The following is an 18,764-nucleotide window of genomic DNA, read 5'->3' on the forward strand; positions in this document are numbered from 1 at the left end:
ACATACCGGGATAGAAGGGCATTAATCAGAAATGCTACAAAAACCCCAAAGATAACACTGAAGGAGCTGCAAAGATCCAGACCGGAGATGGGAGTGTCTGTCCATGGGACCACTTTAAACCGTACACTTTATAGTGGGGCTTTATGGAAGAGCGGACAGAAAAAAAGGCATTGGTAAAAGAGTAATAAGAATACATGATTGTAGTTCATCAGACAGCATTTGGCACCCCCCCCAAACACATGGAAGAAGGTTCTCTGGTCAGATGAGACTAAAATTGAAAATGTTGACCATTATGGGAGATGCTATTTGGGTGTAAACCCAACACTTTCCATCACCCTGAGAACACCATCGCCACAGTGAAGCATGGTAGAGGAAGCATCATGCAGTAGGGATGCTTTTCATTGGCAGGGATTGGAAAACTGGTCCGGTTTGAAGGAACATGGGATGGCACCAAATACAGGGAAATTCTTGAAGAAAACCTGTTTGTCTGCCGCAGATTTGAGATTTGGACAGATGTTCACCTTCCAACAGGACAATGGCCCTAAACATACTGCTAAAGCTACACTGGAGTGGTTCAAAGGGAAACATTTAAATATTTTGGAATGGCCTAGTCAAAGACCAGACCTCAATCCAATTGAGAATCTGTGGTATGACTGGAAGGTTGTTGTATACCATCTTAACCCATCTAACGGGAAAGAACTGCAGCATTTTTCCTTGAAAAATGGGCAACAATCCCAGTAGCTAGATGTGAAGCAAGTGGTGGCTCTGCAAAGTATTGACTTCCGGGGGGTGAATACCAATTCACACTCAAGATCTCTTTTTTTTGGTCTTAGTTATTGTTTGTCTCACAATAAAAATTATTTTGCACCTACAAAGTGGTAGGCATGTTGTGCATATCAACCAAAAGATGGAGGTGCTCAATTATCTGCTGTATATTATTTACTTTTTACAAGCTGTGTGATTTTTGAGCATGGGTCATGAGTCTCATAATGAAAACACCTTCTGGTTGGTATCTGAAACAGTAATCTTCTGACCAGCAATCCTTTCAGTTGTCAGACGTGTGACAGACACTGCATGTAAGAAAAACAAACAGCAGATTAAGACCAGGTATCCACCCCACAGAGATGAGAAACTCGGGTCGTACATCTGCTTTGGTTGAGCCCTGTCATAACCTTTATGAGGGGTTTTAATACTTTTTTATTTCTTGATATTCTGGAGAATGCAGCTAGAGCATTGGGAACACAAAACTCCCAAGGTGGGCTGCAACAGAGCCAGGACTATGGATGGGAGCTCCTAGCACTGAAGTCTCCATGGCATGTAAGATGTCAGGGGGTTGCTTAGGCCCATCAGACTCTACCTATAATTGAGAAAAACTTGGTAAAACTTAATATTTAAACCTGGAAAACATGAATGACATGGACCACTTCTTGACTTCTTACACCTTGCAGAGATCCATTTGGTAAGATTTGGCCTGCAGAGTGTTTCTTCCTGCTATTTGATAATAGATTCCCAGATAACAAGCAATTGAGCTGCAAGTTTGAAAATGACTTGCTAAACTATTGCAGACTTACCAAGCTTCACAATTTTGTTGCACAATTACAGCAAGTCTGCATTGCAAGTCTCCAGACCAGCGAGCTTGCAGAGCTCTTGCTAAGACCTGCACGTCTCTTGCTGTAGACTTGCCAAGCAAATTTGCTACAAATTCAAAACGTGTCAACTAGAACTTGTGCTGCAAGTGTTCTGCAAGTCTACAACTTGCCAGGAATATGTGCAGCAAGTTAACAAAAATTACAATTTCACCCTGCCACAAGTTTGTAGCAAGTTATCCTTGCTATCTGGGTTATTGAAGGGCAGGACAGTTGAATATTAAACATTTGCACCTATCACCTCTCAGGTTCCATTACACCTATACAGTCTGTGTCTGGTTGGAAGTGTTCAGATTTTGCCTGTTGTCATGGGGGAACATTGGACAGCTGTCTACGGTTGGCTTTGGAATGCACATTTAGAAAAGTGTATTCATGTACCTACAGTTCACTCCTGGCCTAAATAGCAAAAGGTCTACATTTTCTTTTGGATATGGTGTATACTGTTTTCTAAGTCATGGACACTGCCTTACAATATGAAAAGTGTCAGGTGGAATTTGTTTGTGGCCCTCTCTCGGCCTCCCTTTTCTACATGTTGGATGTGTATTTTGACAGTTTAATTACGGTTTTGTGGCCCCTGACAAAGCATCATGGAACTTATATAAATGCCAATGGAGCACTTTTCTTTAAAGTGAAAAAAGTCCCCAAAGTGCTAATGTAAGGACTTACCTTAAATGATGTCTCTTAATCCGATCATCTTCTTCTTTAGTGTAGTTTTTAGCTGTCCCTCCAGCACTGGTGCGGGTGTCCGATCCAGCGCTGACTCCTCTGCCCTCCTCTTCACTCATGTCCCACGGAGTCTGCATGCAGGTGCACGATGCTCCATAGACTTACCTTGTCGGACGGGGAGCGCGCAGGTAAGTATTAACTCTGAAAAAGGTTTTTGTTTTTTTAAATCGTTTTGCATATACTGTATCTACTGCCCGCTAGCAGTAGATGTATGCAAAAACAATTGAGAGTTTAATAACCCTTTAAATCCATTATCCCTTAAAAGCATTGGGGCTATTGTGATAGAAAAGGCAGAACCTTGAGATGAAAGGGTTTTGGAGGGCGTTTGCCCATGAAAAACATATAGATCATAATGTTAGTAGTATACTACAGGATCACTAGAGAACGACTGTGAAGGAGTGTTAATTCGATCTTCGAATGTCTATTTAAAAAAACATGCAGCACTTAATGTAAGGAGTAAAATGGACAAGCAGATTTTCAGCACATTGTCAAGAAAGATATGCATTGGAGGGGCAATATACTATTGAAACAAATTCTCCAACCCTCAGCCCTGCTAAGCAGCAAAGGAGACCTAACCAAAAACTACTTCTGACATTTATGATAAAATAGGCTGCATGTGCTTGCCGACATAGACGAAAGTCTCATACCTCTACCAGGAGCCTCTGAGAGGGTGGTATCAACTATAATTTATGTGAGTACCATAGGGCATATACGTATAACAATGAGTAGAGAGCATACCTAGAAATGACCCTGTCAGATCTCTTAGTTAATGAAAATGCCAGTTCTTTGCAGGAAAAGGCATGGTGTACCTCTCCAGCAGCCCGTGTCTCCCACTTGCCCATGGCTGCTGAGTGATGTAGAGGTCAGAGGGGAAAAAACACAAAACTTGGCAGGGGAACACAGGCATCTGACACCCCTGTAAGTGTCAAAAATTGAAGAGACTGATAGAGTCTTCAGCACTGGGACAAAGACAAGGTAGGAGATGCCTCTATTGCAGGGAACAGGCATTTTTATTTACTTATAAACCTGGCAGGGTCTCTTTAAAACAGCACAGATATACCCAGGCTTGCGTAGGAGAACAGCTAAACATCTTGTGTGTTTTCGACAAATGAAAGAGAGGACCAGTTACGTAGCACTTACTAATTATGAATTAGGCAGAATTACAGAAGCATAGACATTGGTGCCATAGGTGAGCTGTCCTTCAAGCCCATCTCCAGATTTTTTTAAGTAGGCAGATCTGGCCATCTGAGTTCAATAATTGGAACAGAGTTCCAATTGTTTCTAGCGAGGTCAAGAAGGAAAACATATGTTTGCTTTAGAGTGAAGCTGGCCACACACCTTACAACCATTGCAAGACCTTTGTCTTGCGATGGTTGTAAGGTGATTAAAAAAACGTACGATCTGCCCATCTTGGACAGGCAGATCGTACTTGCGATAATCGCAAGGCCGCCCGGCCGGCTCTTGCGCACACCGGCCCGTGCGGCATTTATCTTACGATCATGCTACGAACCAGCCGAAAATCGTACGATTCTTGGCTGGTTTTCGAACATGCTCGAAAGACTAAAGTCATGCGACCGTACAGTAGAAACGGTCGCACGCCTTCCACACACCTTGCGATAATCGTACGATCGTGGGATTTCCTACGATTATCGCAAGGTGTGTGGGCACCTTTTATTTTATCAATTCTGTAAATTTGTACCCGAAAAGAAATCCCAAATTGGGTATCGCATGGTCGGGTCTTCCTAGGGACTTTCATAATACATTTTCTGTTGTGATTATGTGCATCAGAGACATAAGCCCTAACATGAGACTAATCAGTAAACTCATTGGTAGTCAGGCAGGCCCTTTTTTTGCAAAATGGAAGCAAAGTTAGGAAGGCACAAAAAAAATATGTAAATATGTTATTTATGCTGCATTTATATCTGAGGCCACACTCCTAATGTGGGGTACATTGCACAACATACGGATGGGGCAGGAATAAATGCTGGGACTCTGTTTATTAGGAAGGTTTTGCCTGTCATTGTAGGAGCAGCCTGGATTTGATAGGGCCAGCTCTATAAAGCATGACTCTGCATACCACTGGGCTTACCCTCCAGCCTACTGCCAAGGACCAGCACTATACTCGCAGCATGTGTCCTGCCACTCTGCATCCCACTGAACACTACATGGTAATTGCTTTCCAGTTTGTCTCTATATACAAATAAAGATAATATTACCAACGATATTCCAATACCGGTGATCCTTTTCAAAACTTTACTGAATACGACGATTTAATAAAAGGACTCCCAGTCTGACCCATTAAGACCGGAAACATACTTAGCTGAGGGGTAAGGACCTAATTTTGGTCCACCAGAGGTGGCTTCTTTTTAATTGTGCCTTGACATCAAGCAAAAGTGTAGCAAGATATAAAATACCCAGTTATGTATCCATTAGAAACGTCCTTAATTGTATTTTCAATAGAACGTCAGTCTATCTTTGTATTGTCATTCTCTGCAGAGCAGGATTCAGACTGGGAGAAGAAGGGGAAGCACTGCAAGCCAATTAGTCATTACTATGTACGGTACCTCGGGGCTTGTTGATAGGAGGGGCGGTCCTTGACCAAGTTGTATGGCTTTAACTGCAATAGATTTAAATTGGGTCTGATCCTGGTTGGGGTGTCTGAATTAAAAAAAACAACTGGCTGAACAGATGTAAATTTAGCTGTTTACATTGATTTCCACTATCGGTACATTTTTGAAAGGGATCTAAAAAAAAAAAAAAAAAAACTGTTGCTGGTCACTATTATCTGTACTGCTGCGGACCATTCAACAAATAAACATAAATGGTCTGACATATGCCTTGCTGCACTTCCGGGAGTGCCATTGTTTGTCAGAATGTCAAGTTTAATTGTGTCCATCACTATGAATGTTTTATATAATGTTATAATCAGTGTTATGTTTTCTCTACTGTACATGTCCAATAAAATCCATTTACTATAATCCTTCCAAGACAATTAATCTTTTTTTTTTTTTTTTAAGGTTTCAACTTAGGCTAGGTTCACACCTAGGCGATTCAGATGCTGAGCTGTGTTCACACGTTTTCGATCGCGACTGTTCATTGTAAACCGCGCAACTGTCTGGCGTTTTTCAATGCATAAAGATGTCTATGGGACCCAAACAGTGCAACAACCGCACCGAAAATAGCTCCTGCACCTTTTCGCGTGACAGGCGATTTAGTCCGCGCGACAAACCGCAAAGGTGTGAACAGCCTCCATTGACTTCAATGCCAATCTGTGTTTTGCACGATATTGCGCGACTCAAACCACACGATAAATCGCCTAGGTGTGCACCGGCCCTTAAAGCAACTCTACGTGTCTGATTGTAGGGTGATTCAAATAGATCCCATCGCACTCCTGACCTGGATGTTCCCCAAGATAATGGGTGGGTGAGAAGAGACAGCAGATGCCTCTGCAGATCAGTATCATGTACAAAAGTCACTCACACACTCCAATGAGAATATCAGTCAATGTTCTTTATTGATAAAAGAATTGTCACATCGTATAGCAACGTTTCGGAACCGTATAGGTCCCTTCTTCAGGCAAACATATGGTTCCAAAACGTTGCTATACGATGTGATAATGTGAGTGAATTTTCTACTACGTGATTGTAGGCTCTATCCATCGGATCCTGCATCCTGTAGTGATATAAGGCCAGCGAAGTGAACCACAGCACATGTTATAATATAATATTATATATCTTTTGCTATCTTTTTAACATGTATTATTTAAAAGTTTTTATATATAATATAAGGCGTCAGAGTGGAGTCCAGCACAGCAGGGTGCTGCGGATTGAAAAAAAAAAAAACCCAGTGTGCAGGTTAGCACACGACTGAGGCTGTCTGGAGGTACAGACAGTGGTCTGAGGCCAGAGCAGCGGTGCTGCAAATGCAAAGCCAGGAGGCTGGATGGGCATGTACTGCCAAGAGATGCTAAAGAACCCCTGCGAGGGTAATTGTTTTGTTTTGTGAACTGTCATTTAATAAAAGTGGGCAAGGAAGTCTTGAAATTAAGATTTCAGCGAGTGGATGCGTCCTTAATGCGCTACCATTTGAAGTTAAATCTCACAATATATATATATCATTTTATTATTGTTGCTAATCATTTTAGCGTGTTTTTTAAAATTAATATGTTCTATTTTTTCTATTTAAATTTTTTTTTATAGTTAATCATTTTTACATGTATTTTATAAACTTTCCTTATATGTTTCTAATTTTTTTCTGCTGTTGCTAATTATTTGAAGATTTTGTTTTAATAAACATTTGCATTATTTAAAAAAAAATGTTTTTCCTTGCGAATCATATTTATGTGTATTTTGTAAACATTTGCATTCATATTTATAGTTATAACTAATCTTAGTAATACTAGTATTTCTTATTATTGCTAATTATGTTTTCCTTTACATTTTATTTATTATTATGATTAGTAGTAGTAGCCATATATTTGTTGTTGTTTTGATATTATTACATGTATTACCCATGTCAGCAATAGGCGAGTGTTAAGAGCACCCACCCTCCACAGCTGCATCACTTGATCTATGCAGAAGCATAGAGCATGCTGGGATTTGCAATCTCCTGGATAGAGATTTACTACATCTACACGGATAGCTCCAGCGTCTGAACTCCCAGAATCCTTTGCTCTGGGATGCTAGGCATGTGCAGTGTGACACAACGAAGCAGCGTCTGCAGTCCTGAGCCCCCAGCCTGTGTGGGTGGTAGGTGACTGTCACACCACTCCCTCGCTCTCTCTCTTCATCCAGGATGAGATGCAGAATACCATTGTATAGCATGACACTGAGCCCCAGCTGGTGCTTCCAGCCCTGCAGAGATTGGATGCTGTGCTTGCTGCTGGGAGCTCAATTACGGGTCGTGGATTGTCCATAGAATTCCAGCGCAGGTTCACATTCTAATTTTCGGAAACAGTAATTAGTGTAGTTGCTGGGAGCGTTCTGCAACAACAGGGAGACCTCTTCGCTCAAGGTGGACTCATTCCTTTTAATTACTGGCTGTGCATTGACGGAAGGCATTGAGAGCAGGTGAGTCACAATTACGTTGTCGTGGGATGTGGTTGCTTATTTGCTTTTGATCTTATATAGGCTGTATGTGTTAAAACATTATATTTTATGTTCTTTCTGGCAGCAATATTGTGAGCGCCCTGACACTTGATGCCATCATTAACCTACCAAACAAAAGGCTGGCATTACAGCTATGCGTAGCGCTGTAGCGCTAACACATTTTAACACACAGCACTTTGTGGGTGTGCTGGGATTCATTTAAAATGACGCCCCAATGCCCCATTTAAGTAGAGGCCAATGTAGCTTGGCTGCAGCACGCCACGATGCACATATATTAAATATATATTAAAATAAGACCTATGGAAAGGCTACTTTTTTTTGTAGGTTGAGTTAACTAACGCTTTTACAATTTAAACCAAGCTGGGTTTTGTTCTCTTCTTCTGTGTCACAGGTTCAGTTTGCTTGTTGCTAAAGTACACTATATTGCCAAAAGTATTGGGACGCCGGCCTTTACATCGCATGTACTTTAATTGCATCCCAGTCTTAGTCCGCAGGTTTTAATATTGAGTTGGCCCACCCTTTGCTGCTATAACAGCTTCAACTCTTTTGGGAAGGCGTCCACAAGGTTTAGGAGTGTGTCTATGGGAATGTTTGACCATTCTTCCAGAAGCGCATTTGTGAGGTCAGGTACTGATGTTAAACGAGAAGGCCGGGCTCGCAGTCTCCGCTCTAATTCATCCCAAAGGTGTTCTATCGGGTTGAGGTCAGGACTCTGTGCAGGCCTGTCAAGTTCCTCCACCCCAAACTTGCTCATCCATGTCTTTATGGACCTTGCTTTGTGAACTGGTGCACAGTCATGTTGGAACAGGAAGGGGCCATCCCCAAATCTTTATTGAATATGGCCATATAAGGGCCCAATAAAGGCCGTACATGTAAGTCTTGTGTTCCTCATTTAAAATGTAACAGGAGTAAGACTTTCCTACTTGTCTTTGACATGCTTGTGGCATAAGAGTCGTCAACTCCAACTAGGAGATTGTGCAGTTGGTGTTCTGAGGATATCAGGAAAAAGAAGGTTTTGCATACCAGGGCAGCTTTGATAAAGCTTCTTATTCCGCTATACAATTGAGCTAATCTCCACCATGAGGAATTGTTTTCTGATTGTGCTCAGCCTGCTTTAAACCTGCTCTATACCAGCCACGGTGTCCATGCACTGCATTGTTGATGGCCAACAAGCCTGGAACAGTTGTATGTAGTTTGCAATAAATGGCTCTATAATATTAGGCTGCATCTGTGCACTAACCCAGCCGTTTTAGATATAGAGTTGGCCATGAGGCATAAAGAAGTTATTTGCATGGCTCCGCCCACTATCCTAAAACAAAGAATAACGCCCTCATATTTGAAACTTGGGATAGAACACCTTCTGTTTTAAGAAGGATCTGCTGTGCTGTATCCTGACCAAAAAAACTAACAAAAAAGACTGAAGGTGGGTTTTAACATGACTCTTAGAGGTCTATTTATAAAAAATGTGATGTTCTTCAATAGGTTCATTCAGAGTGAATGGGGAAAATATGGCATTATGGCCACTAGATGGAGCTGAGTAACACAGGGATTAAATACATGTTAGTAATGAGATACAATGGCGGGAATAAGCGTATAGATGTAACCATTAATACTACGGGGATAGCAGTAGTTACATTTATATGCTCATTCTTTAAGAATTAATCTATTGAAAAGCATTTGACCAGAAGAGAAACTACACTAAGAACATTCAATCTTGACCCATTTTCACAACGGCTGGCTACATCGCACAGAATGAATGTACCAACAGTTTCCCTGAATGAATAAGCTATGAGTTTTTAATAAATCGATCCCTAAGTGTAATAAATAATCACATCATTCTAAATGAATGTTTTTTTACATCTTTTCAACAGTCATCTCCAAAGGTTCCAATGGGCTGCCAGGAGGTGCACGCCGTGACTCTGCTTGCGTTCGTGTGCGGTACGGCCTCCGTCGCTGGGCTCTTTACTGCTACTCTGCTTCCCCAATGGAGACAGATGAAGCTGTACACCTTCAACAGGAACGAGAAGAATCTGACAGTGAGCATGGGATTATGGGTAAAGTGCACCCGCCTAGAGTGGAGCAGGGAGTGCATGATCTACGACCGGGACTGGTACGCCAGCGTGGACCAGCTTGACATCCGCATCCTGCAGTTTGCGCTTCCTTTCAGTATTTTGACTGGCGCCTCGGCTCTTGTTCTATGCCTGATTGGGATCTGCAACACCACCTTCAGCTCCAACATGCCGAGTCTAAAGCTGGCCAAGTGCTTGGTCAACAGCGCCGGTTGCCACCTCGTGGCGGGCATGTTGTTGTGCTTGGCGGGTGTGATGAGCGCTACCCCATCTGCTTGGGTGATCCTCTATAACAGCATTCTGAACAGCAAGTATGGACCGTATTTCAGCTACGACATCGCCGTCTTTCTTGCTATTGGGAGCTCTGGCGGGATGTTTTTCACAGCTGCGCTCCTGTTCGGATGGTACTGCAACTGCAAGTCTTTGACATCGGCATATTGGCAGCCATTGTACTCCCATATGCCCAATATGCAGAATTATATCCCTCCATCCTACTCTTCCCAGGCCCATCTGTCACCCATTGAAATAGACTTTCCCGTCACCTACACTGTGTAGTGACAATGTCTGTCCTGATATTCAAATAGCTACTTGTGGGGAAAAAAACATTGTCTGAGAAGAACTCCAGGCAAGCAAAAAACTTACCCTCGCGGTGGGACTACCCCCGCACTGAAAGGGTTAAATGTTTTGTCTAGGGGGCTGAAATAAAGCAGATATACTCACCTGATCCTCGGTCCTGCCAACTCTCTTGGCTGCCAAACTGATCCCCACAGTCTCTTCTCCCTTTCTGTCCAGCGGTTTAAGGGACCACTGTCATTAGGTCTTATGCAGGTCCACTGAACTGCATTAGATGTGAGGATGCTGAGGGACATTCCATAACTACTCCTGGCATGCGGCTGAAATACATATATGGAAACTGTTTTGTCTATCAAAGGACAGGTAATTCTGACAAGCTAGTCCTGAGATGTATACAGAGCTTCCAGACAGTAGAGCCAGGCAGGTGACCTGACTTGTTTTCTGCTGCTGTTAGGCAATACAGCCAGGTCACCTCCCTGCCCCTAACCTGTGATTGGACAGTAAAGCAGAAGCAGCAGACCATGGAGCTTATCCCACTGTTCATGCTGCTTTCTCCTCCTGACATTACATGTGCACTGCAGCACTTCTGATTGGCTATTGGTGCTGTTCGTCCCTCTACCAATCTGAGCTCTGCTGTGCAGAGGATTTTAAGAAGGTTAATGCCGACTCAAATTCAGGCACTGACTTTTAAAATGCATTTAAAATGATGTAATGAATATATAATTGCATTCCTTGAAGGCATATTTATAAAGAAGCAAATATGGCATTCAGCAAACATTCTCTGCAGGTGAACCTTCCAGATGCATGTATTCTAAATGACAGTGATTGATGATGGTGATTGATTCTCCACCAGGGAATGTTTGCTAAAAGTTACATTCATTGCTTTATGAATAGACCCTCTTGGTGTCATATCTGCCTAAATTGATAATTTATGGGTAGAGTTGAATAACCCAACTGGCTTGTTGAATCCAGCAGCTCAGTTCCTCCCCAGAATAAAGTTTCACACTTCCAGATGCAAAGGCCAGTGGCCAACCCTGGGAGTTGAGGTGACTTGTACCTACCAACTAACATCAACCTAAACCAGAATTTCAGTTTTGAATGGACTAACCAATCAATGGACTAACTCATTAATGGGAAATCAGAGTGAATTTTCAGTAAGTACATCTTTTGTTGATCAATGTAATGCTTACCTGAAAGTTGTTTTTTACGCAATGTTCCCATTTGTTTCAGCTCTCTGTCCTGTGTTTTCATGATTGCACTTCTGCCCCAAATGTGTACCTCTGCCATGGGATTGAAGACTCTGGTATTAAATAAGTAAGCAGTTGTGTGAGATGGGTGGGGGGTTAGTGAATGATTACAGAAAAATAAGCAGAAGGAACATCCTGCATGAGTAACGCTCAATATGACTGCCCCTATGCACAGAAGCAAGGTAATTTGGAACATATTTGTGTGTATACCCAATAGCTCCCAAGATCACAGCATCCCCCATATTTGAGTTACTGATGAGAGGATCACACTGCAAGTGGGAAATGCATCATAATTAGCGATGTCCCAGAAAGCAGGCATGATCTGGACAGGACCACCCAGAAATTGAGCATGATCTGGGCGTGCCCACTATGAAAGAGGGCATGATCTGGGCGGACCCACCATGAAAGTGAGTGTGATCTGGGAGGGACCATCCAGAAGGAGCACATAACGTGTGGGCTGTGGGTAACAGTGTTTTGGGGACTTGGCAAGTTTGTGATAGTTTGAGAATTACAGAAGTATATTTTAATACTGATATTTTTATAGAAGCCGAATTGGAGATGGAATAGAATTTGGGCAAGCAAAGATGTTGTCTAAGCCCCTCCAACATTGGGTTGAGCTTAGCAGTTTTGCTGAATGCAGTCCAAAGGATCTGGATGGGTTACAGTACTATCCAAGCTTATGAGGACAAAGGGACCTCTGCTCGAAGGGTTCAGTGTAGCCTATAAGCAGCAGCCAAGGAGGTCTTACAGTTGGGCCAGATATAAGGATAAGGATAATAAGGGTTAGAGGGCCTCTTAATCACCTGTCTACATTTGTCCGTGATTCATTTACAACACTATTAAATGGCCAAACTATAATGATTGGATTCATGTTGCAGCCTCCCTATTCTATGTGTATTACAGTATTTGGGCCTGTGCTTCATGATTCATATTGGCAATTAATATATGTAAAATATACTGTAAAATAAGTTCTTATATTTTTTGAATAGTGAGCGAATTGTGAGCAGTTGGGGAGTAATCACTGAGGCTGACTTCACACCTGTACACATAGCATGGAATTGCCTATAATGTGAAAGGCAAACACAATTCTGGAACAGCAACAGAGACAAATGAAACTGGAGCAAAAGTTGAATACAGAGCGACTGACCTGTTCCTATGGACAACAACCGCACCTTGACTTCTGTTTTTAGATATCGGCCTCAGTGTTTTGCACATATCATTTTTTGTATGTTGTAATGTACAGTAGATGAAATCTCTGCTGTAGAATACATTGCTTGCTGGCGTTTTATTCATCCAGTAAGGTGAACTAGGAATGTGTCCAGGTATTTGATGTATATAAAGGTATGTACACTATATGGTCAAACATATGTGGGCACCTCTTAAATTATGGAGTTCTGGTATGTAATATGTTGGGCCTCTGGTGAGGTCTGATGGCCACAGTTGTGCCATGCTTCACCCACTGTTCAAGGATGCTTTATGTTCATTGCCAGTACTTGGGTGCCCCAGGATTTAAGCACCAGAATCAGAAGCACCAGATTATCAGATTTTAACCAAAAGCCGTTCTCAATGAAGGTGCTGGAGTTGAGGACTGGAGTACTCTCAGTGGGTAGCCAAGGTCGTTGCCAGCGAGTAACAAGAGCTGAGGATCTAAGCCAAAGAGTTGAGCAGGGATGTAGTTATTAACAAAGCCAAGGGCAGGGCAGGAGGTGTACTAGCAAGGTAAGGTCATGCAGGATGGTCAATTTCAGGGAGTGCAGCAGGTCAGGAATAACAGGCAGGGCAGATAACAGGGACTAGAACTAGGCAGTAGTCGAGGGGAAAAACACACTGGGAAAACACACTGGGAGACAAGAGCACAGGGACAGGATAGCAAAAGCAAGGACTGAGACTCTGAGGCTGAAACTCCTAAGGCAGAAATTTCTAAGGCTAAGTCTCTAAGGCTGAGGCTGAGACTCTAAGGCTGGGTTCACACTTGGACGTTCGTAATATGCGCGTTTGACGTGCGTTTTTACCGCGATTTGCGGTCAACGAAACGGGCGACAAACGCGCATTTACGAGGGCTATCCAGCTGTATCCTAATGGATACGCACGGAAAATACGCCCCAAAGAAGCTCCTGTACTTCTTTGGGCGTAGTGCGTTTTTCAGCGCATTCCTTCACGCTTAAATACGCCCAGGTGGGAACCATGCCCATAGGAAATAATGGGATTTCACTTGCTGGGCGTTTTACAGAGCGTCGATCAGAGCTGTAAAACGCCCAGGTGTGAACCAGGGCTAAAACTGAGACTCGGAAGCTGAGACTTCTGAGGTTGAAACTCTGAAGCTGAGACTCTAAAGCTGAGACTTCTGAGGCTGAAACTCTGAAGCTGAGACTCTGAAGCTGAGACTCTGAAGCTGATTCTCTGAAGCTGAGACTCTGAAGCTGAGAATCTGAAGCTGATTCTCTGAAGCTGAGACTCTGAGGCTGAGACTTCTGAAGCTGAGACTTCTGAGGCTGAAACTCTGAAGCTGAGACTCTGAAGCTGATTCTCTGAAGCTGATTCTCTGAAGCTGATTCTCTGAAGCTGGGACTCTGAAGCTGAGAATCTGAAGCTGATTCTCTGAAGCTGAGACTCTGAGGCTGAGACTTCTGAAGCTGAAACTCCTAAGGCTGAGATTTCTTAGGCTAAGACTCTGAGAGCCTGAAATTGTGATTTCTAAGGCTGAGACTGAGACTTCTGAGACTAAAGGTACATTGGACGATTTTCTTTTGAAATGTTTCGTTTCTGGCTTGAACCCTCGTTCGAGTATACCTGGACTTTCCCATTAACCATAGTCAAATGTTGATTTCAGAAATCGTTCGTTAGCCAACCAATTTTTAATGATGGAAATAATTTGCATGTGCTGTGTTCTTGCAGAGATTTTTGACTAGCGAAAACCCTACTGATTCATCGATTTTTGGTTTGGTCAGAACTTTTTTTTTTCCAGCCTGACCGAATGAAAAATTTTGATCACAATATAAAAAACGGAAATCGGTGATGTACCATCAACTGTTCGATTTTTGCTCGAAAGACCGTTCTTGTATTATTTCTGAACAAAAATCGCACAATGTATGTGACCTTTAGTCAAGAATACAAGCTATCAGGCTCACACTCAGAATGCTATAAAGTGAAGAGATCAAACACCCATGTATGGTAGGTACCCTTGGCCAGAACACTTGGCCAGGAAAGAGACCTGGAGTGCAGTGAGCCAGACATGACAGACAGGCAGGAGAACCCTGAAAGCACAAAAGCAAATGCAACAGGTGGCCACAGTGAGCAGAAAAGAGGTAACTACCCGATATGGTGTTTCCAGGGAAGGGTACTGTTAATGCTACAGCATACAAAGACAATTGTGGGCTTCCAACCTCGTTGTCACAGTTTGGTGAAGGCCCTTTTCTGTTCACATGAAGTGCCTCCTGTGCACAAAGCCAGCTCCATAAAGACATGGTTTCATGAGTTTAGTGTGGAGGAACTCAAGTGGCCTTCACAGAGCCCTGACCTCAACCCTACTGAACACCATTGAGATGACTTTGAAGGCCAAATGCGAGCCAGGTCTTCTCATACATCAGTATCTGACCTCACAAATGTTATTTTGGCCGTATGGTAACAAATTCCCCCTAGACAAACTCCCAAATCTTGTGGAAAGCCCTCCCAGAGAATTGTAGGCTGTATAGTTGCAAAGGGGGCAACTCCATAATAATACCTATGGTTTTGGAATAGGATGTGCAGCAAGCTAATATAGGTGTGATACGCAGGTGTCCACAAACTTTTGGCCATATAGTGTTTCTGCAATTACACACATTTCTCCGGGGCAGGCAAAGGATATTTCTCCAATGGGGACACAGACATGGATACAATGAATACACTAAGCTGGGGTTAGGGCCTTTGTCAAGTTTTGCTGTGTCCCTGTAAGGGAGGTCTCCTTTTACTTCCTGCACTGGTGACGAGGTGTCAGTGGGACAGGAAGAGATGGGACATCTTCCCATCGGGGGACACAGCAGGTACCTGCTGGATGTGCAGATACATATATAACAGCGGACAGCTTTACGGAACCACTTGGAATTCCAGCCGCAATATTCCGCTGATTCTTGCTGCAGGAATCCACTGCTGGCCCCACAATGCCCACAAATGAGACTAAAGTCTTAAATTATAATAATGTTGCAAGTTTGACTATTAAATATCTATATTTACTCTGTTATTCTTGACTTCATTTGTCTGAGGAAGCTCTCTTGAAGTAAGACAACTGTTGCCATATCAGCTGCCTGAACCTAAGCTAACACAACCTGCTTTCCAGCTCCTAAGTTGGCATAACAGCATCAAACACAGAGCTCTGCAGTAGTTTACATTCCTCTTACCTATAGGGATCACCATCATTAAATCTACCAAGATAAATCCCTTGCTGTAGATATGCACAAATGTACAATATAATGCAATGTTTTCACAGATGTGACCAGTATTATTTATTGTGTATATTGAAAGTGTACAATGTGCTCAGATCTACCATCGATGAATGGACCTCCTAAGTCCTAAACCTGTTACACACAGTCTGTTGTTTTGTAATTGTATGTGGTAACTGTGTGATCATATCGGAAGTCTGATTCTTGTAATAAAGGTATTAATGGTGTATTAAGGTGTGAGCAGGCTGCTGCATTTTTTAGTGTACATTACGGGGTTTGCTTATAAAAGTTCCACCCGGTTGCATGGCACTAGTGTCCCTAGATGCCACTGGCGAGTATAGGAAGTTCCTATACTCGTCATCACCATCTGGGGGCGCTAGTGTTGTGCACACGGCATCTGCCCGGCTATAAGTTGTATAAATGAACCCCTATGTATAGGGTTTACATGAATTGCCAGGCCCAGGGCTGAACATGAGATAAAAATGAGACCGCTTATATGCCTGTAAGTGGTTAAAGAGGAACTTTACCCTTATCTTCAAAATAACAACAAAGGCCCTTTTAGAAATCTTTAGTAATGACAATGAACAAACACATTCTTCTAGATAATTGCCGGCTTTTTATTCTTTGTATACCTTATTTTTATTTTCTTCCCCAGTGTTCTCACAGTGGCCATTTTTACTAAGGGCAGATTAATCCATCTCCTTTTACTTTGTGGACTTCTGGCACATGTGACTAGAACATGTGACCATGCATATCATCTCAGGGGAGCAAAATGCCTTTCCCTGAGATCTCATGAGATTACAGATGAGATTTTCCAGCAATGCTCTGCTGATGTAACCTTGCCAGGATGCAATACTTGGGCACGATTACATCATTTGTGCCCAAGAGGACCAGGAAGTGGAAGAAAAGAAACTGTAAGTAAAATAAAAATATGTTGGTTTAACTAATGAATGTAAGATGATTTCATATCAGCATGCAGAGGTGTATGCCGATGTGATTTTTAGTGAAAGGGGGTAAAGGTCCACTTTAAAAAGCACCTGTATTCTTGGAGATAACAATATGGTGTCCAGAGAAAGGGAAGACAGACATTGCCATGTAGAGCATTTTGAACGGGTCATATTAAAGTGTTTCTAGTTTTGGATAATATGGAAGGGTTAGAACTCCTGTCAGGTTCTTATTGCCATTTGTGTCCCTGTTTTCTATTGAGTGGCCAAAGTCAGCTGGGCAGAAAGTGATGGAAATCCAAAATTCTACAGATTTCACCAGAAAAGAAGTAGAAAGAAATGTTCAACTGCCCTAAAAAGGACTTTTCCCCAATATGGATAGATTCAGGCTAGGTTGGCACCTAGGTGATTGTGCTGGTGAGCTGTTTTCACGTGGTTGTCGCGCTTCTTTGTTTGGGCAATCTTGCTTTAAAAACCATGCGGTTTTCAATGCATGGAGATGTCTATGAGCCCCAAACCTTGCGACAAGCACCCACAAATAGCTCCTGAACCTGTTTCCACAACAGGTGATTTCTAACGTGCAGCCAATCGCAAAGGCGTGAACTGTTTCCGTGGAAATCTCTGTTGTGTGAGATATCGTGCGGCTAAACCGGTGCGATAAATCGCTTAGGTGTGAACCTAGCCTGACTCTTACTTCCTGTTGTTTACTCTGAGACGGGTAATGCTCCCAATGAGACAAGGACAGAATTAAAAAAACGAGATCTGAGACTGAAGCATTCACATGGGGCTTGTACGTGCGTTCTGGGATTCCTGTGGCAAGAACTTACGGATTCCCTGGTGGCCGCATCTGAACAAGGACACCTGGGATTCCTGCCGCAAGAATCCGTAGGTTCTTGCCACAGGAATTCCCCAAACGCAGCAGTTTCCTACTACTAAGCCCTGATGAAGGGGGTGAGTCTTGGCCCCCGAAAAACACATTGGTTTCTTCTACAATATTCCAGTTGATTTTACATTGGAATAAACTTGTATCTGGACTTTCAACTTGCGGTGTGGTGCTTCAATCTCAGATTTGCGTTCACACATCAGATACCAAGGCGACTGTGAGACTCCTTTTGTTGCGCAAAAATTAATAGGCGTATCCTTGGGTACCATTGCTACCTATGTGTTTTCTCAAGGGTTAAAAAAAATATATATATACAAGTGAATAAATGAAACTCCCACCACAGCCCTTACCCCACCTTTGCCCATTTATCTAGATGGGCCGTATAAGTAAATTAACATGTGGAAGACTTTGGTGTCACAGGGCTGTTCTAAAGCACCCAGTGACGGCTTAGTATCTTACATGGAACCCCCCACGCAGCCTTCCCCTTCAATTCACTCGGCTATAACAATTATTTTCAGCAATGGGAGCTGAAAATACCAATTACAGCTCTCAATGCACTATAATAATCATTATTTGTCCATTACAACCATTGCAATTGCAAAACTAAACAATCATTGTGAGAGATAACATTATAGATTACCAAATCAGGCTAGCGTGCCGAAATTACTGAGCGCGTGATATTAGCCATAATGATCGTTAATTTCAGTCATGTGATAGTTTTTTCAGCTGGCAAATAACAACTGTTCTATGTTAGTGGATTGAGCCTCTAATCTCCCGGCGTTGCCACGGTAACAGGGAGACAGTATGGAGGTGCACAGGAAGTGAAGGCCTTGCACAACACTACCAAAAACCGTCACTATTGTCAAAACCAAGTACAGCGAAAAAGTACCTTCCTCCTCCCGATTGATACAGTAGCGGCACACTTTACAAAAGCACTGGGCCTTGTTATCAATAAGCCCCGCAAATAACTGTCTCTCGGTACCCTCTTCAGGCACATACAAAACTACACTAAGAGAGGGAAATCTGCAGACATGGAACCACCTCACGTGGCATGAGTTTTTAGGTAGAGCTCATGACACGGAAAATGCTTGAGATGGTTACCATAGCAATAACTTCATATTTTTATCTCCATTCTGCTGCCATGTTGAAGGGA

General features: G+C 42.7%; 1 protein-coding gene across 1 annotated transcript; it reads left to right on the plus strand.

The window, feature by feature from the left end:
• The first annotated feature begins 7,017 nt into the window (after positions 1-7,017).
• On the plus strand, positions 7,018-10,136 carry LOC108785077 (claudin-12-like). The gene is made up of 2 exons (XM_018554075.1): positions 7,018-7,441; positions 9,352-10,136. The coding sequence occupies exon 2, from the start codon at positions 9,370-9,372 to the stop codon at positions 10,102-10,104; it is 735 nt and encodes a 244-aa protein (XP_018409577.1). The 5' UTR covers positions 7,018-7,441; positions 9,352-9,369; the 3' UTR covers positions 10,105-10,136.
• The last annotated feature ends 8,628 nt before the right edge of the window (positions 10,137-18,764 follow it).

This window comes from Nanorana parkeri, unplaced genomic scaffold (genome assembly GCF_000935625.1).
Source record: "Nanorana parkeri isolate BGI_ZX_2015 unplaced genomic scaffold, ASM93562v1 scaffold141, whole genome shotgun sequence".
Lineage (NCBI taxonomy): Eukaryota > Metazoa > Chordata > Amphibia > Anura > Dicroglossidae > Nanorana > Nanorana parkeri.